We start from the raw sequence: 26,618 nt of genomic DNA on the forward strand, positions 1-26,618 counted from the left end.
TGTTTGTCACAGACTCATTCTGCTTTGGTGGCTTCCAATTCCCTCCCTATTTCCTCATTTCTCCCAAACCCTGCTGCTTTGGTTGCAGGGGATGTGACGTCATTGCAGCAGGTTCAGTTGACTGTTACTGCCTCTGATAAGTGAGTTACTAACAAAATAGAGGAAGTCCAGGATGCAGAAGTGGGTTGTAGAGACTGAGCAACATATTTCTACCCTTCAGGATTCTTCAACTCCTATCAAGGGCAAGGTCTATCTTTCTGATTCTATTAAGAGTTTCAAACAACTCAAACTGGAGTTTAATCTCTTGAATTCTGTTGTCTTTAGTAATATACAATTTAGCATCCAAGGTCATCTTCTCATTATATTATATCTTAAATCCATTGGTAACCTCCATGGAACTACCTCTCCTTCAGAATAGGTGTAAAACAGATAAGGGTGGTTCCTAGTATGAACATTGGATCTTAGAATTACTGTCCTATGTTCGCTTTCAACAAAAACAGTTATATATTTTGCCTGACAGTATGGTCAAAAAAGGTTGGGTGCTACCTGTTCTAAATGAAAAGTCATTCATTCTACATATTGGCATGTATTGTGGGAATGTGTGAGATATACAGGTAAACAGGTTTTGAGAGCAGGTGTGGGACTGTATTCGTATCACTCTACCAGTAATTCCTCCATTGGATTCAAAGATTGGTCTTTATGGGGTTTCACTGGAGGAATTCTTAAAAAAACAAATGTACCCACACATATTTAATCCTACTACATTAGCAAAGCTAGTAATAGCTAGGACTTGGCTAGTGGAAGCTCCTACAGGAATTGTACAGTGGAAATTGGTCAATGACATGATTAATCATGAGGGATATATGTATACTTATATCTAGGTTTCTAGTTTGTATTTAAAAGATTTAAAAATATTAAAACAGCTTGTTGTCTTACATATGGATAAAATGTAACTTCTTATTGTGTATTCTGCTTTCTGGGGTTATGTGACTTGTGCACCTTGAGTTGTTTAAAAAAGAAAAACAAATTGCCATTAAAAAATAAAAACTGACCACTGGTGACTAGTTCATAAAAGCTTTTGGTGTATATCTTTAAAGTTGATAGTAGCAATTTCATGTGAAGAATATTGTGTTTTAGGTTTTGTATAATGCTTCTGTTCAGTGGATGAATTGTCCTAATTATTTATTTTTCCAGGTATCGAAACTCTGAGAGCTGAAATCTAAAAAGAGATATTTAGGAAAATTCTGGTTGAACTTTCCCTAAATCCTTTATTGATACATAACATACCTGTCGCTATCTCCACTGGATCACTATTCATACTGGGACATTCATTATCATAGGCAACCAGAGACACTGATAGACTCTCTCCACATTGTAACTCTGTGATCTGGCAGCTGATGCTTCCTGTAGAGCAGTTGTAGGTAGCACCGGAGCTCCCCAAGGCATATGCTGTGTAGAAAACAGCCCCAACTGACGGGTCCCATGACACCGCTAAGGTATTATCCTCACAATGTGCAATAGCTTGAACATTTTCTGGGTCACAGGGAGCTTGAGATATAAGAGAGAAGACATTGAAATGTGAAAAAACAAACAAACATAAAAGTGTTACATACATTTGTATTTGTCTGTAGTAATGATCATGAAGGAATTTTATACATATGACTTCTGCACAAATAAAAACAATGACATCTTATCATGACTTTACCGTTAAATAGGCAAATTTAAAATGATCATAAACACTGTAGTATTGTTTTCCAAAGTCTTTTTTTCAACACAAGCACTACTGGGTGGCTGTAAAATCTGGATCCTATGCCCCAGCTAAGATTGATATTGCAAAATTTTAACCAATCCCCTACCATTGTTAATGAAACCCATTAGTATGCTTCCAGACCCAAAATATGTATAAAAAAAAATCTGGTGTCATAACCTTATTCTCCCATGATAGCTTGAGTGAGACCCTGCACTTCCTCTTGAGTACGTGCTTGCTAGCTGCTGACACGAGAGATGATCCAAATCTCTTATAGTATCTATAGATTAATTGTAATGAGTCTGCGCTTAGCATATGTGTTAACCCCTTGTTGAATGCTATGGTAATGCTCTAGTCACTATATAAATGTATCATGTAATTATCTCACACAAGTAGTACAAGGGCAATGTATGTTTATTAACTTAAAAAACACTGGAGTCACAGTGCTGTGAGTGACAGTAGTCACTTCCGGATGTCGCGGTAATGTGAGAGCACACAGTAATGAATTACTGCCTCATGTGGCTTGTAGCAAATTAATTGAGCGCCTGAATTAAAGTCTCTAGAATAATTAAGAATAAAGACCCTGATTCAGAGCCGGTCACTCTGACAGAGCGCTCTCTCTGAATCAGGGCTGGGCTATTTTTTTTAGAACGGCCTCCTGGCCGCTCGCATAGCTGTGGGTGGTCACCCACAGCTATAGTGAGCGGCCAGGAAGATGGTCGCGATAGTCAAGACCATCGCGACCATCGGGCTTGCGACAAGACCCTTGTGGTAGGGTCTCATTGCCGCAAGCCCCAGAGAGCTTTCGGCTCAAACAGAGCCAAAAGCTCTCCCACTGATACCACTTGTGATGTCAGTGGGGCCGCCCCCAGGTGGTAGGCGTTCTCATGGGAACACCTCCGTCTGGGCAGCCACCCCCCTGGCACGCTAACCCTAATCTTCCCCTGACCCTAATACTTACCTTCACAATCTGTCAGGATTCTGACAGTTGGGGTGCCGCTGTTGGTATTGTGACCACTGGCATCCTGACTGTCGAGATGCTGACTGCACCCCGGATGGATTGTTTAGGGTATTTCTTGCTGTGCAGAGGGGCTGCCTGGTTATTTTCAATATGCAATATGCAATATGACTTTTGAATCAGCTTTAAGCTGACAGACCATTGGCTTCGTCAAGTCCAGGAAATGGGGCAGACATGCCCCTGTTTTCTGAAATGCTGCCCATCGCGCCCCCAAACGCCAGCAGCATGTCAATCATGTTGCAGGTTTTAAGGCACCGTGAGCAACATCGGAAAAAATTTCTGCACATGTGGCTCCTGCACATATACGGCTCCTGCACATGCGACTCCTACACATGCGGCTTCTGCACGTATGGCTCCTGCACATACGGCTCCTGCACATACAGCTCCTGCACATGCGGTTCCTTCCACATGCATCTCCTGCACATACAGATCCTGCACATACGACTACTGCACATGCGGCTCCTGCACATGCGGCTCCTGCACATGCGGCTCCTGCACATGCGGCTCCTGCACATGCGGCTCCTGCACATGTGCAAATCTGCATGCAAACATACATAAAAATCGAATCTACGTACATCCCTGAATTAGGCCCATTTTATATTATATTATCTGCGGAACTGTACTGTGTTATATGTACTGTATGTAAGGATTTATGGCCCTGATTCAGAGCCGGACGCTCTGACCAGAGCGCTCGCTCTGAATCAGGGCCCACCTCCATTAATATGGAGTGTCCTCCTGGACGCTCGTATAGCTGTGGGTCACCACCCACAGCATATACGAGCGTGCAGGATGATGGTCGCGATGGTCATCGAAACTGCGAGCAAAAGCCTGCGGTTGGGTTTTTCAACCGCAAGGCCAGGAGTGATTTTGGCTCTATCAGAGCCAAAATCACTCCCACTGACATCACTAGTGATGTCAGTGGGGCCGGCTTCAGACGGTAGGCGTTCCCTTGGGAACGCCTCCGTCTGGCAGGCACGCCCCCGGCACGCCCACCAAAGGGGTGTGCTGTCACTCAACATCGACAGCACGTCCCCTTTGGTACGAGACCCGGAGCGATGGATTGCCCGTCGCTATCCGGGTCTCGCGCATGCGCATGGCGGAGCCGGCTCCGTCGTGCGCATGCGCTCTGGGCTACCATTGACCCCGTTGCGAGTGCACAGCGCTTGCGACCGGGTCTGAATCAGGCCCAAAGTCCACTGGTTTGTAGTTGGATCCAGTGATGGGTATCATAAGGTGTGGATGGTCCGACACGTAGGGACCTAACCCTCAGTCCTGCAGCTAACCCTCCCGTCCCACAGACTAACCCTAACTCTCCCCCTAGTGCCTAACCCTAATCTTCCCCTGACCCTAATACTTACCTCCACAATCTGTCAGGATTCTGACAGTTGGGATGCCGCTGTTGGTATTGTGACCACTGGCATCCTGACTGTCGAGATGCTGACTGCACCCCGGATGGATTGTTTAGGGTATTTCTTGCTGTGCAGAGGGGCTGCCTGGTTATTTTCAATATGCAAAAGGACTTGACTTTTGAATCAGCTTTGAGCTGACAGACCATTGGCTTCGTCAAGTCCAGGAAATGGGGCAGACATGCCTCTGTTTTCTGAAATGCTGCCCATCGCGCCCCCAAACGCCAGCAGCATGTCAATCATGTTGCAGGTTTTAAGGCACCGTGAGCAACATCGGAAAAAATTTCTGCACATGTGGCTCCTGCACATATACGGCTCCTGCACATGCGACTCCTACACATGCGGCTTCTGCACGTATGGCTCCTGCACATACGGCTCCTGCACATACAGCTCCTGCACATGCGGTTCCTGCACATGCATCTCCTGCACATACGGATCCTGCACATACGACTACTGCACATGCGGCTCCTGCACATGCGGCTCCTGCACATGCGGCTCCTGCACATGCGGTTCCTGCACATGCGGCTCCTGCACATGCGGCTCCTGCACATGTGCAAATCTGCATGCAAACATACATAAAAATCGAATCTACGTACATCCCTGAATTAGGCCCATTTTATATTATATTATCTGCGGAACTGTACTGTGTTATATGTACTGTATGTAAGGATTTATGGCCCTGATTCAGAGCCGGACGCTCTGACCAGAGCGCTCGCTCTGAATCAGGGCCCACCTCCATTAATATGGAGTGTCCTCCTGGACGCTCGTATAGCTGTGGGTCACCACCCACAGCATATACGAGCGTGCAGGATGATGGTCGCGATGGTCATCGAAACTGCGAGCAAAAGCCTGCGGTTGGGTTTTTCAACCGCAAGGCCAGGAGTGATTTTGGCTCTATCAGAGCCAAAATCACTCCCACTGACATCACTAGTGATGTCAGTGGGGCCGGCTTCAGACGGTAGGCGTTCCCTTGGGAACGCCTCCGTCTGGCAGGCACGCCCCCGGCACGCCCACCAAAGGGGGCGTGCTGTCACTCAACATCGACAGCACGTCCCCTTTGGTACGAGACCCGGAGCGATGGATTGCCCGTCGCTATCCGGGTCTCGCGCATGCGCATGGCGGAGCCGGCTCCGTCGTGCGCATGCGCTCTGGGCTACCATTGACCCCGTTGCGAGTGCACAGCGCTTGCGACCGGGTCTGAATCAGGCCCAAAGTCCACTGGTTTGTAGTTGGATCCAGTGATGGGTATCATAAGGTGTGGATGGTCCGACACGTAGGGACCTAACCCTCAGTCCTGCAGCTAACCCTCCCATCCCACAGACTAACCCTAACTCTCCCCCTAGTGCCTAACCCTAATCTTCCCCTGACCCTAATACTTACCTCCACAATCTGTCAGGATTCTGACAGTTGGGATGCCGCTGTTGGTATTGTGACCACTGGCATCCTGACTGTCGAGATGCTGACTGCACCCCGGATGGATTGTTTAGGGTATTTCTTGCTGTGCAGAGGGGCTGCCTGGTTATTTTCAATATGCAAAAGGACTTGACTTTTGAAACAGCTTTGAGCTGACAGACCATTGGCTTCGTCAAGTCCAGGAAATGGGGCAGACATGCCCCTGTTTTCTGAAATGCTGCCCATCGCGCCCCCAAACCCCAGCAGCATGTCAATCATGTTGCAGGTTTTAAGGCACCGTGAGCAACATCGGAAAAAAATTCTGCACATATGGCTCCTGCACATACGGATCCTGCACATACGACTACTGCACATGCGGCTCCTGCACATGCGGCTCCTGCACATGCGGTTCCTGCACATGCGGCTCCTGCACATACGGCTCCTGCACATACAGCTCCTGCACATGCGGTTCCTGCACATGCATCTCCTGCACATACGGCTCCTGCACATGCGGCTCCTGCACATGCGGCTCCTGCACATGCGGTTCCTGCACATGCGGCTCCTGCACATGCGGCTCCTGCACATGCGGCTCCTGCACATGTGCAAATCTGCATGCAAACATACATAAAAATCGAATCTACGTACATCCCTGAATTAGGCCCATTTTATATTATATTATCTGCGGAACTGTACTGTGTTATATGTACTGTATGTAAGGATTTATGGCCCTGATTCAGAGCCGGACGCTCTGACCAGAGCGTTCGCTCTGAATCAGGGCCCACCTCCATTAATATGGAGCGTCCTCCTGGACGCTCGTATAGCTGTGGGTCACCACCCACAGCATATACGAGCGTGCAGGATGATGGTCATCGAAACTGCGAGCAAAAGCCTGCGGTTGGGTTTTTCAACCGCAAGGCCAGGAGTGATTTTGGCTCTATCGAAACCAAAATCACTCCCACTGACATCACTAGTGATGTCAGTGGGGCCGGCTTCAGACTGTAGGTGTTCCCTTGGGAACGCCTCCGTCTGGCAGGCACGCCCCCGGCACGCCCACCAAAGGGGGCGTGCTGTCAGTCACCATCGACAGCACGCCCCCTTTGATGAGACACTCCGAGCGAAGGAAAGTCCTTCGCTCGTCGGGTCTCGCGCATGCGCACGACGTAGCTCCCTCCGTCGTGTGCATGCGCAGTGGGGACCATCGACCCACTTGCGAGCGGACAGCCACTCGCGAGTGGGTCTGAATGAGGGCCTATATGCAATGTTTGTATAACCTTGAAGTTACAGTATCTTTGTGAAGTATATTAGTACTGTATTTATTTGTTTTAATGATATTTGAGAGAAAGAAGGTTTGAAGTGTTTGCCTCCATTTATAATACATTGTGGTTTAGTTGATGATAGATTTGTTGTTATACATTGATTGACACATAATGGTGGGTTACTTAGTGAATTTGCTAAGGAATGTGTGTTATCTTGATGGATGTGGTGATTTGGAAATAGAAAGTCATATGAGTAGCTTTCATGGGCTTCTCAATTAGACATGTGGAGACTACCTGTCTATGGATTATCAAAGTGCAAGACAATGGTGAGGAAAGATGTATAGAGAAATGGCACTTAGGCCCTGATTCAGACCAGCTCGCTGCCGGAGGCAGCTTGCAGGTCTAAAGGGCGTTTTTTTTTTTTTGACCGGCCTTCTGGCCGCTCGCTAAGCTGTGGGTGACCACCCACAGCTTTAGCGAGCGGCCAGGTGATGGTTGCGATGATCCCGACCATCGGGCTTGCGACGAGGCCCCTGTGATAGGGTCTTGTCTGCCGCAAGCCCCAGTGAGCTTCGGCTCTAATACAGCCGGAAGCTCACTACTGACATCACTCGTGATGTCAGTAGGGCCGCCCCCAAACGGCAGGCGTTCCTTCGGGAACGCCTCCATTTGGCAAGCCACCCCACCGACCCACCTACAAAACTGGGCGAGCTGTCGATCAACATCGACAGCCGCCCCGTTTGTAGTGAGCCCCGGAGCGAGTGAATTTCTCACTTGCTCCAGGGCTCGCGTGTGCGCACTGCCCGGCCACCGACCCGCTTGCTAGCGCTATGCTAGAACAATGGCCAAGTCTGTGGAAGCAAAGATTAAATTACCTTGGCTTCCCAACAGGGGCATAGCTTAGATTTTGTGGGCCCCATTGCAAAATTTTGAAGGTGTCCCCGAAGCTTTTAGAAAGGAAAATTGTGCTTACCTGCCATCATTATGTTCAGTTATGCGGTGTCTCCGTTCACCCACTACTTTTTATAATTAGCCACCAGCTTTGGGTAGAGGGCAAAGGCACAGTTGATGATGACAGTGGGAGTATAGTAAGAGATGGGGAGGGTGATTCAGAGGCACACATGGGTAAGGGCGATCAGAGGCACACATGGGTAAGGCGGATCAAAGGCACACATGGGTAAGGGGGATCAGAGGCACACATGGGTAAGGGCAATCAGAGGCACACATGGGTAAGGGCAATCAGAGGCACACATGGGTAAGGGGGATCAGAGGCACACATGGGTAAGGGGGATCAGAGACACACATGGGTAAGGGCGATCAGAGGCACACATGGGTAAGGGGGATCAGAGGCACACATCGGTAAGGGGGATCAGAGGCACACATGGGTAAGGGCGATCAGAGGCACACATGGGTAAGGGGGATTAGAGGCACACATGGGTAAGGGGGATCAGAGGCACACATGGGTAAGGGGGATCAGAGGCACACATGGGTAAGGGGGATCAGAGGCACACATGGGTAAGGAGGGAATTTGAGGCACACATGGGTAAGAGAGGTCAGAGGCACACATGGGTAAGGGGGGTCAGAGGCACACATGGGTAAGGGGGGTCAGAGGCACACATGGGTAAGGGGGATCAGAGCTACACATGGGTAAGGGCGATCAGAGGTACACATGGGCAAGGGCAATCAGAGGCACACATGGGTAAGGGGGATCTGAGGCATACATGGGTAAGGGGGATCTGAGGCACACATGGGTAAGGGAGGTCAGAGGCACACATGAGTAATGTGGATCAGAGGCACACATGGGTAAGGGGGGATCTGAGGCACACATGGGTAAGGGAGGTCAGAGGCACACATGAGTAAGGGGGATCAGAGGCACACATGGGTAAGGGGGAGGGATGTCAGCTTTACACATGTGGAGGGGGGTCAGTGGCACACAAGAGGTGGGTTTAGAGGTACACATGGGAAGTGGGTCCGTGGCACAGTTAGGTAGGGGGTCAGTGGCATCATTTGGTAGTGGGGTCAGAGGAACACTAGGGGTGGGATAAGGGCAGAGTCACACATGGGAAGGTTCTCTGTACCTTTTTACAGAGCAAGCAGGTGGAGCAGGAGAATAAAGGAGAGTTGGAGGTGGGGACACACCTGTGAAGCTTTCTATGAGAGGGGGTCCAGGGGAAAGTAATTTTTGTGCCCCCATCTAAAAAATAGTTATATAGCAGCTTTTCTACTGCACACTGTCAGTCAGGGAACTGCAACACTGATGGCCTTAGCAGTAAGCTGCTTCTAAGTCATAGGCAGAAATCTGCTTGTGACTAAGAAGCAGTTTGCTGTCGGGACCATCTATACCAGTGGTCCTTACTACACACATACTGACTCACACACACCGAAAGTGGTCCATTTAGGGATGGCCATTGGCCATTGATGTTTTCAAAACATCAATGATGGACAGCCAATGTTTACTAATTTTGCCATCGATTGCAGAGAACCAATGGTTCTCCATCATTGATAGATGAATGGGAGCTGATGTTTTTTTTTCTTGACAAGACGGAGCTTAGCATTGCTCCCCAGCAGCCACTAAGTCCTATACCCCTTTTTGATTGGCCCATGGCCCAGCGAGCCCCCAGCAGCTGTGGCCATCAAGGGGGCACTAACCATCGATGGTTCACCATAGATGGTTTTTGTGCCATCAATGGTAATCACCAATAGGCCCATTGATGGTGACCATCGATGGACACTCCACCAATGGCCATCCATATGTCTAGCTATTGAAGCCAGTGGCACAAACCCCATGTAGCTCCGCCGCCATCCCCATGTAGCTCTGTCCCCATGATAACAGAGGAAGTGATTATCAGGAATCAGCATCAGATGACCATCTACTTTAAGTCCTCTTGTATGGCCAGCGTTGCAGAGCACTTCTTTACATCTTGCAGACTAATAGAAGCGAACACTGGCAGCACAATTTACTGAGATAGCTGAACTTGATGCAAGGTGGCGGGCCCTGTATGGTACTCTGGGCCCCATAGCAACTGCACCCCTTGCATGCCCTTGACTCCCACGCTGCATGACTGGAATAAGTCCTGGGGGTTTGAAAATTTAATGACGGAATTCATATAGGACTTTGCTACATCTAAACTACTTAGATGTAAGAAATACACATTTAAAGGTTATACACTAAAAAGGATCTCTGCTTCGCCCCTTCACTATCCAGCTTCTGTCCAGATGGCAACATGGTTATTTAAGCCCATGCTGGTTAGGAATTCATATCACATACTTGCCTACTGTTCCAGAAGTTGCGAGAGGCTCACGATTTTTAGGGATTTGTCGGGCACTGGCTTCAACCAATATTTTGGTGTTGGCATCTGGGTCGTTCCATCAGCTCTACATGCAGGCCGACGGTACGATCCTGATGGTTGACCCACGGGAGTGCGCATAGTCACGCATAGTGGGTACACACAATCCGTGGGACGGGTGACATATCATCTAGTGTGTATCCACCTTAAGCAGTGATTATATAGACAGCCTTACAAATAGATTTCATAGAACTTCTAGTGGTTGGCAGCCATAATTGTCACATTGCCTTGGTGGTTGTTAAGGGGTTCTCAAATTGGATATAAGTAATTCCAAAGGTTTTAAAAAATGGCGTTGAGTCCCGCCACTGTTCACTTATCAGCTCTAGGCTGAACCAACCAGGACTGGTGACACTATAACATGGAAAGTGTGGGGTTCCCTTCCAAATCAAAAGGCAAGCTGAGGTCAATACACAACTAAGCAAAAGAGATTTATCTGAGAGCAAGAAAGATTCACAGCAGTTACTTGTATGACGGGCAGTGAACCCAGGTACATCTATTTTTTAAACTTTAAACTTTTAAAGGAGCCCAATGAAAAACACTCTTGCAACAATTGCCTTAGCTACAGTAATCAGTGCAGCTCGCCAGTGAGTTGCTTAGTTTCCTGGAAACAAGCCAACAGGCAGTCTAGTTCTAAAGTGTTAATGTGGTAGTGTGTGCAGGGAGGGGGTGCAGGGTTAGGGGTAGTACCTGTCCTGTGCCTGGCTGGTCCATGGATGCTGCCTGCAATGCTGGAGAAGAGACAGAGGTGGAGGACAGCGCTTAAGAAGGTGAGTAATTAAGGATTTTGGAAACTGCCAATTGCTTAATAGTCATTAGAGAGACTATACAAAGGGGCCCAAAGCAGGTGCAGACAAGTTTAGGAAAAATTAGACCAGTTCTGGAGGCACTCAAACAAAACTTGAGCACTCAAAAAAAATCAAAACCCTGCACCCAATTGGATACCAAAAATCTTGTACCGAAGCCCCATTGACTCCCATCTGCAACACGCATCCTACTTCCCTCATGTTTCACACACACACGCACATACACAATCGGGGCCTGAGTCACACCTGGTCGCAAGCGCTGAGCGATCGCAACTGGGTCGATGGTGGCCCACAGAGCATGCACACGACGGAGCCGGCTAGCGTCAGGCAATCCGTCGCTCCGGGTCTCACACCAAAGGGCGCGAGCTGTCGATGTTGAGTGACAGCTCGCCCCCTTTGGTGGGTGGGCCAGGGGGGTGGCTGCCCAAACGGAGGCGTTCCCGAGGGAACGCTTTCCGTTTGGGGTGACCCCACTGACATCACAAGTGATGTCAGTGGAGAGCTTCCGACTCTGTTAGAGCCGAAAGCTCTCTGGGGCTTGCGATTAACGAGACCCTACCACAAGGGTCTCGTCGCAAGCCCGATGGTCGCGATGGTCTTGACCATCGCGAACATCATTATGGCCGCTCGCTACAGGAGGCCGCTCCAAAAAAAAAAAGCCTGGCCCTGATTCAGAGCGAGCCCTCTGTCAGAGCGAGCGGCTCTGAATCAGGCCCTCGGTCCCCTCAACATGCAATCCAGAGTCATCTCATACATCTTCTTTCTAATTTGGTCTGGGATTAATACAGGAACCCTCACATACATACACACTGCGTTCATGCAAACACACACATTACTTATAGAGTACATAGTTATAAAACAAGCAATGTGATTATGTGATAATAATATCAGTGATACACATATATTATGGTGTAATAACTGAACTTTCAAGTCAATGAACATATTCAGGGGTCTATTTACTAAGCTGTGTTAGGAGATAAAGTGAACGGTGATTAAGTACCAACCAATCAGCTCCTGCCATTTATCAAACACAGCCTATGACATGGCAGCTAGGAGCTGATTGGCTGGTACCTTATCACCATTCACTTTATCTCCTAACACAGCTTAGTAAATAGACCCCTAAATATCTTAAATGTTAGAATATATCTGCATGCAGTCTTTATTGGTATGAGTTAACGACGTGAATTTAGAGCAGGAAAAAAATTATATCTTTGTTAAACTTTATGAGTGATAAATTAATGATAATAGTAATAAATAGTTAATAAATGGTCATTAGCATATTTCCCTTACTATTAGACCCTTAGGGCGTGATAAAGAGGTGGTCGCAGTGTCGATGGTGCACGCAAATGGCTGATGTTTTAAGTTTTCAAATGCATCTTAGTCACACAGGGCATTCATCCTGATAGTGGGCACACAGAGATGCAGCACAGAATCAGATACAGGTTTGTGACTTTCAGTGGGGGTTCCTGGGAGGTAGCCGCTGGCGGATCCGATGCGGCGTATCGCTGAAAGTGGCTTCATTCAAAGACACACGGCCACTCACACAGGAGGCCATGCTTAGATGGGGAAACTGCACCTGCCATAGGGCTGGTACAAGTTCTGATGGTGTGACCGATGGTGCATCTAAAGACGCACTGGATTCTTAAGACACTGCAAGTGGGTGTCTCAGTTCTTTACAAATCAGAGGCAGCATTAGCATAAATACGCAGACGCGACTGCCGCAAAAGACGAAGCCGCCACCATGTCTGTGTCCACCTCTGAATCAGAACCTTAATACTAGATCAGAGTATGCTAAACATGCTTGAAAATTATAATATGGAGTTTTTTTATTATTAAGTAAAGGTATTGTCTCTCCTATATAAAGTCTGCCTTAACCACTTCTGCTACAAATACTAAATGATCTTATTACATACATGACATTCCTCTTACCTGTCCTTACTCTGAATGCAGGGCTGCTAGAACCATTCAGTTTCCCATCAAAAGCAAACACACTCATCTCGTACACCGTGCCACATGGCAGGTTCATGAAGAAGCAGTAGGTGTCCCTGTTTACACATTCTTCCTTTGTACCATCTGGTGCGATGGCACTTGCAGTATATTTCACAGCATTAGTAACTGGATTCCAATACATGCTAATAGTATTTATATGGCAATCACGACTCACTGTTATATTCTGTGGGGCACATGCAGCTGTAAAACAGAAATAAGGCTTATGTTTAACATTTTTCTTAGTAATATATATAATTAAAGGAAACCTATTGGGGAGCAGATGAGATATACATTTTTCTTAGTAATCTACTATATAAAAGAGAAAATTTGTCCTTCTGTCTTTTTATACAAATCCACAGTTTACAACCCAAGAAATTTTACATACGAGTGTATTAAATCATGGCAGAGGCAACTAAAAAATATTTAAATCAAAATTAATTACTGTTAATTTTTAATTAATTAAAAACCACAATTTTTGCTGTCTGCTGCCTCCAGTGGTGATATTTAAGAACTTTCTTATCTCTGCTATTTATACTATTTCTGTCCTTCTGTTTTTCTATACAAATCCACAGTTTACAAGCCAAGATCGTGAAATATTACATACGAGCGTATTAAAACACGCCGGAGGCAACTACAACAATTTGAAATTGAAATGAATTACTGTTAATTTTTAATTAATTAAAAAACACAATGTTGGCTGTACGCTCATTGTGGGGCCTCACGGCATATGGGTAGGGCCTCGGAGCCAGCATTTTGTGTTGTCATGTTTTGTCATGATCTTAATGTTTATTATCGAAGAGAGCTTTAGCAGCCTTTCCCAAATTACACAACAACATTGACTTCTTTCTTCGAACTGTGTCAAAATGCTGACTTTGCAAGGACCCTGCTGTACTGTGAGCTGCCAAAATATTACGCATGGAATGCTTCTGGAAAAGTTTTTATGCGCAGAAAACAGGGAGTCGCTGTAGATGGTCATCCTGGTATTAGAGCAACAGAAGCTCTTGGCCGTGTTTACACTGTACATCCAACACATTTTGAATGCTTCTATCTCGAGTTTGCTTTACAGCATTACAGGTCCTACTTCATTCGAAGACCTTAGGACTGTGGATGGGAAAGTTTGTCACACTTTTTGTGAGGCCTGCCTAAGGACAGGTTTGTTGGAGGATGATGTGTAAACAAGCATTCTTAAAATCTCGAGCAACGCCGTGTAATCCAGCTAGTATAATATATAATTAAAGGAAACTTATTTGGGAACAGATGAGATATACATTTTTCTTAGTAATATAATATATAATTAAAGGAAACCTATTGAGGAACAGATGAGATATACATTTTTCTTTTCAGTAACCCTATTTCTCTTGTGCTGGGTTGAGCATAAAAATGTAAATCAGATCAGATGATGCTGTGCTAATAGTGTTTTAGTCTCCTCCTCAGATAGGTATGACCGCAGGTCAGTGACACCACTTTGCTGGGTGGGTCATCCATCAGACACGATAATAGGGCGTAGGTGGAAAACATTGTTGGCACCGTTGGGCATATGGGAGGCTGCCCCTGGACTGCAGGACTACAGAGTGGGAGCCTGATCTGCTCACTTTCTCCTTGCCACCATACTGGTTACAGTTATATTGTTATCAATAAATTGAAGATCAAATTTAATGTCAGCTGTTTTTATCTGTGAGGTTATTTATTAGAGTTTAAGACTGATCAAGATGCATTTTATCAGACCGGCCGAATGCAAAAGTCAATGCTGGTTTTGCACCTTGGAATCCATGAAGAAGCGGCAGTTTGTAAAGAAGCATGGCTAAATCAGCAGTATCAAACATCATTTGTTTTTAGAAATTATTGTTAAGATTGCTGAAATCACATTTGTTCTGAGCAACTATGGGCCTGATTTAGAGATGGTCATACAAATACATCTGGGCATTTATTTTAACATAAAACATATAAATGCATCCAGAGCACAGGAGCAACAATCATCATTATCAACTAGTGAATCTATATCAAACCTATGGGATGCACAAAACTACTCTTCTTAAATCATTAAAGTTACATATAAGGCATCTTAGAGTGTCATGTTCTTACTGTACTGCACTTATATGTGACTGTTATTTATTTGCTTCTCCAAGTGCAAGCCTTGTGGCCGTCCCTTAAGGTGTTTCAGTGCAGACTGAACTTTCATCAGAAGCGTAATGCTTGGATAGGTCTTTCCAACCAGCTCGTTACTGGGAACCTCTACCACAGCTGCTTTAGAAACCCAGGGGATAGCCCGATGCTCCACGCTGCTAAAGAGGTGACTGACTACACCGGATTGCTTGACGTCTACGCACCATCTACCTGCACAATTCACCAGCAGGTTGAGAGGTGAGGTAGCACTGCCCACTTTACATCTCATTTGCGACCAGCCTGATGAAGCCGATAGATGCTGTGAAAAACGTAGCTTTTTTAGGGACAATACTCCAATAGATTTTTATTTATCATTTCATAGTTCTTCACTTTTTTACCTTATCATAGTGTATTTTTTGTATTTGCATTTTTATTGAATAAATTATTTAAAGTTCATAGCACTAATTATTCAGTAATCTTAATTTTTTTATTTAATTATTTTAAGCAATTTTTATATCATTTTCATTTATATAGATTTTACTGTCTATATTTATTTAATCTATTTTTTCACTATTAACTGATGGACATCAGGTATTAAAAATGTCCAAAGCGTATTGAAATTTATCAAAGGTGAGTATATTAATCCACCACATATTAAATACCATCTACGAAAGTGATATGTATGATATCTAGTTATTTCTATCATCCTTTATGAATGACTAAACATCAAAGGAGAATCCTCAACACGCAATAGCTGGGACAAATAGGAACAAGGGACCAGTCCATTCATCGTTGCCTGTGCAACCACTGAAGGACATAGGTGCAAGAATTGTGCAACGCCTGTGCATCATCCAAAATGGCGGTTGATACCATATTGGAACACAAATGATGTTTAAGTAGTGCAAGAACCACATAATACCACATCTCACTCAAGGCTGTTTCTGACAGATACAAGGCTGTTCCTGCGATTAGCACCGACCTAAATCTGTATATTCACAAGCAGATGCACAAAAGCTTTACCAAATAATCAGGTATTTACTGGCAGAAGAATCAGCACTTATGTTTGGCCACTGTAATACCATTAATACTGTGATTTTATAGCTTTACAGCTCCCATTACAAGCAATACTAAAAAGGACCGTAACAGCCCTTTAGGTGAAATTGTACTTTTACATATGTACTTTTCAAAATCAATTATCAAACACATGGAATGTCTCTGAGACTATAGATGTTTTATCTCACTAAGCCGTATTCATGAAATGTATTATTATTATTATTATTATTATTATTATTATTATTATCATTTATTTATATGGCGCCACAAGTGTTCCACAGCGCCATACAAAATATATAAACAAATACGTGACCAAAGACTTACAGTACAATACGTACAATACAATGCAGGACAGGGACATGAATAATAGACATTGCTCCGTTAGCAACCATAACACTCACATTAGCAGCAGAGCTTAAGCAACTAAGGGGTCTATTTACTAAGCTTTGTTAGGAGATTAAGTGAACGGTGATAAGGTACCAGCCAATCAGCTCCTAACTGCCATGTCACAGGCTGTGTTTGAAAAATAAAGATACACATATAAGACAAATGTGTAGATCTATTTGTATTTTTGATCAGCAATGTATCAATGGTAGGAGATTACTACCAATTATATAGGAGACTGTTTTCCAATTAACAACTGAGAGACTGATTTGAGACATTTAGAGTCCTATGTTCAAATTGGCTACATTTTGAGGCATACATGGTAAATGTATAGATTTATATGTATTTTTTGCTGAGTAATTTATCTATGGTAGGAGATTACCACCAATTTAACAGACATAAGAGCAAGATACTATTTATTACTGTCTGTTTTTCGCCTTTGCTGTTTTTTGTGTGGTGTTAAGTTTATCAGACATATCATTGCTATTATGCTTTTTGTCATTTAATTCGCACAGAAAGATTGTTTTTCAATCATTATGATGCCAAATCAGGGTATTGATTCCATATAGGCTGCTTTTCCTATATGCGTTTTCCCTTAATTGAAAGGGTAAATATGTGTTTTATGTATTAAGTGTATGTCTGTATGTATAGTTCTTCCTTTTTTAGAAACAATTTATTAAAGTTAATTTTCAAAGTAATCATTAATCATATTAAGCAGTGCCCCCAAAAAAGAAGTCTTCTTTATCTTTATTGGTCCACATTGTGTTTGAAAAATGGCAGTTAGGAGTTGATTGGCTGGTACCTTATCACCGTTCACTTTATCTCATAACAAAGCTTAGTAAATAGACCCCTAAGTGTTAGGTACTCTAGTGGGGAGTAAGAAGTAGATGAAAGTAAAGTAGGGAGAAGCACAAGAGGGTAGAGGGCCCTGCTCATAACAGCTTACATATCAGCTTATGATGTCACATCTTGATATAATAAAGTCTATTGAATGCATGCATTTAACTATGTTGTTATATCTTTTACAACCATTTTAGTTGCTATATGTTAATAAATTCTTATTTTTTACGAGCTTTGAGAGATTCTTTTTGATTTATATGTGAGCAGCCAATAGACTGAAGTGCCAAAAGTCATGGGATAGCAGTATGTGAAGGTAATGGTAAGTGGCGTCACTGTACTGTGACGTTTTGGAATAAGTTGTAATCTGACATCTCGTGAGTCAGTGTGAACACCGGCTGTGCTGCTCATGGCAAGGCCATGGGAATTATCAGAGTTTGAACGGGGCATGATAGTGAGTGCCCAACGAATGGTGTCAACTGGGCGTATGCATTCGGATGTGCCTATAGTCACATTAGCATTTTGTTTGCAATCCATTTGGATTCAGAATGTGGACGCATTCGGATCTACTTGCAACTCAGAATCAGGCTTATTGTTTTAAATATTTTAAATAAACCACAGATCAATAAATAAATCAGTTTGTATTTTACAACCAAAATCTGATTTATTGTGGTTTTAAAAACTGATACAAAATTGCAGTTTGATACATCGGAGGTGAAATGTGTGTTTCATATGGCAACTGTGATGTAAGTATGAGCCATACTTGCTCACTTTCCCAGAACTTCTGAGAGGCTTCCAAACCTGGGGTCCTCCCTTCTCCTGTGAAAGTGGGCAGCTCTCCCGCATCCTGCCAAATGACTCATGAAGTAGGCGTGTCACAACTCATGGTTACATAATTCTATATGAACCGTGTGATCACACCACTCGTCTCAGCATCGGGAAGCTGAGAATCTTGGCAAAATGTCACAGGGGACATGGTTGCAATGACATGATTTGCAGGTTTCTGCACCCATCCTGCCCACCTGCCTCCTTTATTCCTCAGACCTCCCAGACAGTCACTTGCAGAAGATGACAAGTATGGTGTGAGATAGACCTAACCTACTATACATGAGATGCTTGCAATTTACATTGGCTTGAGTGCAAACCATTTTTCTGTCAGCAACCTTTCCAGACAGAGTGTAATTATAAGGTCATTTATGAACTTACTGACAAAAAGTCTGAAGTACAGGGGAAAGATATTGTCTACATACTCTCAACTTTATCTCAAATATGCTCTATAATAAGCTCCTGAAAATTTGGCATTTAAGAAATAGGTATACTGGTCTTACTAGACAATCCCAAACACTGCAGCATGTTATTTAATCTCATCAAAATCACTTTGGTCACTCAAAAATGGTAGCAACATTGTATAACATACCTGTTACTAGATTCAGCGGTTGGCTGCTGTTGCTGCTGCAACTACTAGTGAGCGCTGTGATGCTTACTACATAATCCTGTTCACACGGTAAATTTGAAATCTGACAACTGGTGGAAGTGGATGTACACAAGGATTCCTGACCAGTTTGTGTTTTTGCACTAGCTGTATATGAAGAGGCCCCAACACTTGAATTCCAGGATAATAACGCAGTTCCTAAATTGCTGGAGTACTGGATATTGACAATCTGGGGAGAATTCAGCACTGGTCAAAGAAAAAAAAATAAATTGAAATTTAAAGTAGAAACTTAATAGTTCAACTTAAGTTAAAGGTTACAGTGAATCTAACCAATTGATCCAAGTTTTCCTTGGCTTTGATATATTCATCCCGTGACCTCTATGAAGCTCATTTACATTTCAAAAAGATTTCACACATTGAAAGTCATGGAACCTATTTTAATATTAGACATATTTATCAGTTCTTGGATTTTCCCCCATCCAGAAGTGTACACAGACCAGTAACTTGTATCACCAGACTAGGATGTAGTCAGCATCCCGGCAGTCGGGATGCTGGCACTCAGAATACCGGCATGGGGCTCCCGACAACAGTCGGAATCCCGGCTCCAGAATCCAGACCGTCGGCATCCCAATGGTAAGTATTAGGCTTAGGGGTAGGGTTAGGTTTAGGGTTAGGGGTTAGGGTTAGACACTAGGGGGAGAGTTAGGGTTAGGCTGTGGGAAAGGTGGGTTAGGGGGAGGGTTAGGGGTTAGAGTTAAGCTACTTACCTACAGGCATCGGGATTCCGACTGTCAGGATGCCGCTGTCAGTGTGACCAGTGGCATCCAGACTGCAGGGATCCCACATGAATGACAAGACTACCTCACAGGTCATAAATACACTTACCTGGCAACAAGACCATCAGCAGTTTAGGTGAGTACAGTACATTTTTTTCATAGTACCTATACCTTTATTCATACAAAAATCTAATCAGGCTACACATTATAATTACTGACTCACAGAGAGAGGTGACATGCACACACAAGCATAACCAGTCACCTTTCAGATCATACATGAATATTTCTTGGCATACAAGTGGAGTCAATTTCTTCTGATTCTCCCTAAAAATCATGATTTTGCCATTTTGTATCCATACATTGTATTTCACAAAATCTATAAACTAAAATTATTAAAAGTTCCTAATAATTTCATGCAACAAATAACCAATAATGCACAATAATAACAACACCACGAATTAGAAGGGGTTCCTGATATTGATCAAAGTAAAATCAAGATGCATTTTTTTCAACCAGAAAAATGCAAATCTCAAAGCCGGTTTAGTTAACATGGGATTCATGGTAGTTTGCAAAGGCGCATGGCTAAATCAGCAGCATCAGACACAATTTTTTTAGAAATGGTTCTATTTGAGAGATTGCTAAAATGGCTGTAATCACACTTGTTTTGAGCATACTGTGTCTCTGATTTAAAAATATATTTTAATTACACTTGATATTTTTAAAAAGTTGTGGAAGCATGGTAAAACTGAATGGTCTACTTTACTTTCATACTTGCTATATAAATATATAGTTTTACTTTGGTTGACTTACTTCCGGTTTCATGCAATACCCAATTTTCTTCTCCAGAGGTGTAAAACCAATTGTAAGATGTCAGGGCAAAAATATATTTAGTGCATGGGAGCAGATTATCAAGTGTGATCATAATGGAAGTGGTTTTCCTGATAAATGCTAAGTTAGGTGTTGGCCCATTTTCGTAGACAAAGATCCCATACATCAGTGCTTTCTCCACGCTTGTCCATGTTAATGTTGCAGAGTAACTTGAAATTGGAATAACAGTGACATCCATGGGTGGTGGTGTTACTTTAAAAAGAAAAAAAACAATGTATGAAACATAATAAATGTTATACATGTATTCATTACAATGGGTATGCATCCTCCCGATACCCGCACTATCCAATTTTGAAAAAAATTATTTCAGTAATTTTTACCGCAAAGACCCGCGGGTACTTTAAAAGAAAAATTCTAAACAGCCTGTACCCCCAAAAAATAAGAAAATGTTGAAAAACAGTAATAATGTTTATTACTGATGCAAAGAAAATTGTTTTGATGTTAAAAAAATTTCAAGTAGCTTATTTGTGCATTTGTTAAAATATGTTAAAAAAAATATTTGTTTAATTACAAACAAAAGGGGGGAAAAAGTACAAAAAAGGTGATTTTGGATCATTTTCTGCCAATTAAAAATAATTAAATTAAAAAATTCTTTTTTTGTTAAAATAACTAATTAAATAAATTTTGGAAGGAAAACTATTGATTTGTGGGTAATTTGAGGACTTTTTTAGCAAGCAATAATGACATGTTATTATTGGACTAATAAAGCTATTTTATAATAAAACTTCCAATTATCTAATTAGTCACAAGGATAGGGAGGTCTCCAAGGAATTCAGAAGCAAGTGTAGACTTTTTAGGAAAAATTGGACCTGCCCTGAAGCTGCAAGAAAAAAACTGGTTAATTTCTATAGAAATTACCGCAACTCATTTTCTTGCAAACAATCAAATAAAAAAAAACCAGTGCAGCAGGATTTTTCAAAATCCAACCTGCAATTGAATATGCCCCATTGTAGTCTTTATTCACATATCTTCCTTTTTTACTATTCCTTATTACAAATTAGTTTTGCTACAGCAATGCTGGTAACTTTGAAGGTTACTCAGGATGGCTGGTGATTTCATGCTGCTAGGGCCAGTGAAGCTGCGGCGTAAGATGCAGATCCTGGTCTTAGCACACCTACAAAATGGGGCTGACATGCCCCCATTTTGTATAACTTCCCAGTCACCGTCCCCAAATGGCTGCAACAAATATTGGAGATGTACGTAAACCATCATGTTTGCATATATATCTCTGAATTAGGCCCAGTCATTTACAAAAAAGATTTGTAGCTCTATTTGTTTCATTTTAATGTAAAAAATGTACAGATACATACAAGTAAGAGCAGTCACACGTTTGCTTGCTGCACTTGGACCAGCTGAATTTACAGCATATACGGTGAGACTGTAGAGAGATGATGGTTGAAGTCCTGCAATGCTGCAGTTCAAGGCTGTGAATGTCCTGTTGATACTCCCTGTTCCAAGTGTCACCATCAGAAAGTAGTTATCTGCCCCTACTTGAGATGACCATCCAACCGTGATTACAGAGCTAGATATGCCACTGGATGATGTAATCTGTGGAGTCGCTGGCACTAAAAATGAAAGGAAAGAATTAATTGATCATCAAACTGAGTAGGTAAAATGTCATAGCTGTTCAGGAATAATGAAAATGATTGCAATTATTTGAATTTCTTCTACCTCTACGTGTGCCTTCAACATTTTTTCCTAATACCCACCCCGTTCATCCTACAAATATCCATCTTTCCCAACTAAGTAATAAAAATCTAACATTATCTGCAAAACCTTGCTTCTTGCCCTTTAAAAGAAATATGCACTTATGATATGTATCAGAATATAGCTTTAAATTCAGATCCAATTATTTCAGGCTAAAACAACAAGTGAAAATGTATAGAAATGTTATACACACAATCAAAATCCATTTCAGTTTTATTTTCACAGACTTATGCAGCTGGCTCCAAGCGGATCTCCCTCTTCGTCTGCTCAATGTCTTGTGTCTCAGTGCCACCCCATCCTCCCCTTGTTACTTATTCTGTCCCCACTCTCCCATTGTCCCTTATATCCCCCCTGCCCTTCTTCTCTCTTATATCTTCCTCCACTCCCACAGATTCCTTTATTGCTACTGTGTCTGGTGGAGAAGGTATTATAATTGTTATTATCACTCCATTGAGAAAGAGCACTGTGCAAACCTCTGGTGACATTCACAGATAACATCACTAGCACTTTGCGAAGTGCGTCCATATAATTCAGTATAAGAGCTGCAGTAATAGTAGTCGATGAGGTGATATCTGTACTCAGATGCCTCCTACCTATATTACTATATTATTAAACATTCCAGAAGTGTTCAGTGGATAAGAAGATATAGCTGTCCCTGTCCCTTCACTGTGGTAGTTATGGCAGCAGTACTCGTTTCCTAGAGCTCTGCTCGACTACCTCTTCATTAGGTCCTGATAGCAGGAAGAATAACACAGTGACTGCAATCATTTCCTATAGTCAATACACTAAGGAAGATAAAAATAATAAGAACATTTGGGTTCAGTAGGGGAAGTAAGGACTCAAGAACCTCATCTCTGCTACCGATATGACTGTGATGCCTGTAAAAGTTCTGACCCCATTATGTACTCAATGGAGTGGTGCAGTGCATCAAATTAAGGATATTAATTTGATATACTTATTAAATAACCAGAGATAAACTTCAGTATAAGCCAGACTGTGGGGAAGATGGATTAGTGGATTTACTACTGCCAACCGAGGATATCACTGACTGTGACCCAAACTCTAAAGGATCCTTGTGTTCTCCAGGGACCTCCACAAGGAAGTTTGGGCTTCACTAAGTGAAGATCCACAGGCTGCAGCACTCTGACCTGCCCCTTGAAATGAGCAAGTCTGTACAGTAGGACTGGGGAGCTGAAAATTGTGAAAGGTGCCAAAGAAGAGTCTCGATCAAGCCAAGGTGAAAACGGAGCAAAGTACCAAATCAGAAGAGTCATTAAGGAGCAGACTTGATCAGGCAGGGGCAGTGACGCCTAACACTCTGTCACTGAAAATGCACAGAGTGAGATGTAAACAGTGTACTCAATTCAAAACTACCTTTCTTGATGTCAGTGGTCGCAAGACCATAAGCCACAGTGTTACCCAAAAGTGTCATTTACCCTTCATAAGGAGTCAGAGTCAGGGCAGCAGCTTATAGTGAGCAGCTTTGAGCACCAGGTTTGATAAGTAAACCTAAGACCAAAGTATTATAGTAGTTTTCCTCTTAAAAATCAATGCTTGATGCCTCAAAATGGTGACTGTTTCTAAAACAGTTTGAGGAGAAAGGCAGCACAGTAGAACCAGGGGCACCCAGAGGGGGGGGAGTGGGAACAAATTACCTGGGCCCGGGCTTGCTGCCGGGGCCTGGGTCCAGAACCGCTCCCCCTCCCTCTTAAGTCACAGCAGCCCAGACTGCTCGTGGCTGCTGAAGCAGCAGCTGGAGCAGTCTCCTATGCCTATGGGGGGAGCGATCATGCTGATCGCACCCCACCATTGGCTGTGCACCGGACTGAGGGGCACACAGCGTCTCCCTCCCCAGCGCGCAGCACCGCTTCGCAGCACTGAAATAATTTTTTTTTTTCATTTTTTCTAAGGGGGCGTGGTCATGCCTCCCGTGATTAGGCCATGACCCCAGTCACCTGGGCCCGGCACGGCTCTAGAAAGCAGGGAATTCTAATAGTCCAAGTCAAGCCAGGGTCAACAAATGACAATCACCTTGGAGTTAGAGTAGATAGAGTCAAGAAAAGGCTGGTGACAGAGCATATCAGGAACTACACATCAGAATACAGGATGCGAGAGACAAGTAAACCTAAAACTTTGACACAGACTAGTTCACAGAGTGAGGTTTTACTGGTTTTCTGAAATCAAAATAGCTGCCACTGATATTTATGGTCACATGACTGCAAGTCACAACAGGGCAGAAAAGTACCAGACACCAAACTCTAAGTGAACACTGAGATGTGATGTAGGTTCAGACATGTAGGCCTTGACATCACATAATAGCAATATCATATACAGGGTAATTTGGTTCTCATGGCAGATAAGATGTTAGCAACAACTGACATTAAGGGGTAAATTTACTAAAGTGAGAGTGTTTAGAAGTGAGTTTTAGAAGTAATGATCTAGAGGGTGCTAGTTAAATGTTAAGTAGAATCTGATTGGTTGCTATGGGCAACATCACTTCTAAAACTCACTTTTAAAAACTGTCACTTTAGTAAATTTACCCATAATTGTGCTGTTCTGATAACAGGGAAGACTGTTTGGAGTTCTGTCCCCCATTATCAGCCAATGCGCCATGAAAAAAGCACTACATGAGTGATAGGTTGCGGCCTAGGATCGGCCGTTACTCTCCACAGTGCTGGCTTCCCCCAATCCCTCGGGTGATCAGACGTTAGGTGCGGTGGCGAGTGACATGCTGAGCATTATACTTAGAGCCATGTGGACATCCGTGAGCTGCACTGTGCCTTGGTTGCTGCGGTTGCCGTCATGGACGCAGCCATCACAGTTCACATCACCCAATGGTAGCATGGTGGTGGTCAGGTGACGCTGTCCACCAATGATCTGCTACCTTAGGGTATAAAGCCAGTCTCCGGACAGAAGGAAGTTGCCTTTGCAACGTTGTCGCTATCTTGTGTATACTTGCCGTTACCTCCTTTCAGGTTCCCTCATCGTGATATTCTCGAGTCTACTAGTGTCATCTCCTTGTGCAATAGTGCGTCCGAACATCTTGCCTGTGTGCTATACAAGTGCCAGCTCCTTGTGCAACAGTGCATCCAAACATCTTGCCTGTGTGCTATACAAGTGCCAACTCCTTGTGCAACAGTGCATCCAAACATCTTGTCTGTGTGCTATACAAGTGCCAACTCCTTGTGCAACAGTGCGTCCGAACATTTGCCTGTGTGCTATCCAAGTGCTAACTCCGTGTGCAACAGTGCGTTCTAACACCTTGCCTGTGTGCCATTTCAAGTGTTATCTCATTGTGCAGCAGTGCGTCAGAACACCTCACCTGCGTGCAGTACAAGTGCTATCTCCTGGTGCAGCAGTGCGTTATAGCACCTTACTGGCGTATAGTTACAAGTGCCATTCCTTGGAGCTAAAGTGCGTCAAGACACCTTTGCTGCCGTACAGTTACTAGTGTCACCTCGTTGTGCAACTGCCAGCGGTCAGGATACTGTAGCCGGGATCCCGCTGCTGTTGGGATTCCAGCGCAGGTATGTTGAGCGTCGGCATCCCACGCACCACAATGCTGAGTACATCCCATATGTTGCAACTATCCAAGCTACAGTATATTGCCTCTGCCGCTTAATGCTTCTGTGATGAAAGCAAAACACTCTTCTGCTATAATCTCTGCTTGATAACTTCTTTGCTCAGTACATTAATTGTTGCCTTTTAATAAATTAAAGCCAGATTCAATTAGCCGCGAAAAGCCACAGTTTGGCGAAAAGTTTACAATTGTGCGAACTTTTCGCTAAAAATGGGTATAGAGCTGTCTTATTAGCCATGGCTTATCGCTCATGCGAATTTTGCGCAGCAAATAGTTTTCACCATCTCAGGACAGGTGAAAAAATGTGCAAAACTCCTACTCGGCTAAAAATGTGAGGGACCCCCAATGAATAATTAGGCAAAAATAACTTTTTTATTAACTTAGTTCCCCTTTATAATGGCATGTCATTTTTGGGGTCAAAATGTAAAAAGTGTTGGAAAATGGGTTTAAAGTAGTGCGGCAGGATCAGGCACACATTTCGCTGTATTTTTTTGGGGCGAATGCCGCATCGCATCTTTTATAATAAGATTGCTTGAAAACCTGCATACGCGATAGCGGTGAAAAGTGACACAAAGGGTGCGAAAACGTAACGTTTTTTTGCATCTAATTGAATTCCCCCGTAAGTGTTGTTTCATGTGTATCTGTATTTTATGTGATATGTTTGTTATTATTTTTTTCTTTTAATAAATGTTATAACTGACAAGCGCCTCATTTCTATTTTTCTATTTTGCTTGATTGGGGTAATCCAGTTTTTCCCTTTATTTTATGGTTGCTGCTATCAGTTATTTGAATTTAATACATTGGACTACTTTAACATATGATTGCATATTATATTGCTATTTACTAACACTATATAGAGTGCCTGGACGTTTAGCGCCTATTTATATATTGCTCTGATCT

The 26,618-nt window shown here is 43.5% G+C and overlaps 1 protein-coding gene across 1 annotated transcript in view; it reads right to left on the minus strand.

Annotated features, from left to right (window-relative positions):
• Positions 1-26,618, minus strand: part of LOC148442248 (uncharacterized) — a 151,568-nt gene that overhangs the window by 119,043 nt on the left and 5,907 nt on the right. The window contains exons 4-8 of the mRNA XM_088464124.1: positions 21,742-21,996; positions 20,354-20,623; positions 18,753-19,013; positions 12,899-13,159; positions 1,288-1,548 (exon numbers count right to left, since the gene is read on the minus strand). Of these exons, the coding sequence (XP_088320250.1) occupies positions 1,288-1,548; positions 12,899-13,159; positions 18,753-19,013; positions 20,354-20,623; positions 21,742-21,996 (1,308 nt within the window). The remainder of the gene's footprint in view (positions 1-1,287; positions 1,549-12,898; positions 13,160-18,752; positions 19,014-20,353; positions 20,624-21,741; positions 21,997-26,618) is intronic.

This window comes from Taudactylus pleione, unplaced genomic scaffold (assembly GCF_031769625.1).
Source record: "Taudactylus pleione unplaced genomic scaffold, aTauple2 ptg001594l, whole genome shotgun sequence".
Taxonomy (NCBI): Eukaryota; Metazoa; Chordata; class Amphibia; order Anura; family Myobatrachidae; genus Taudactylus; species Taudactylus pleione.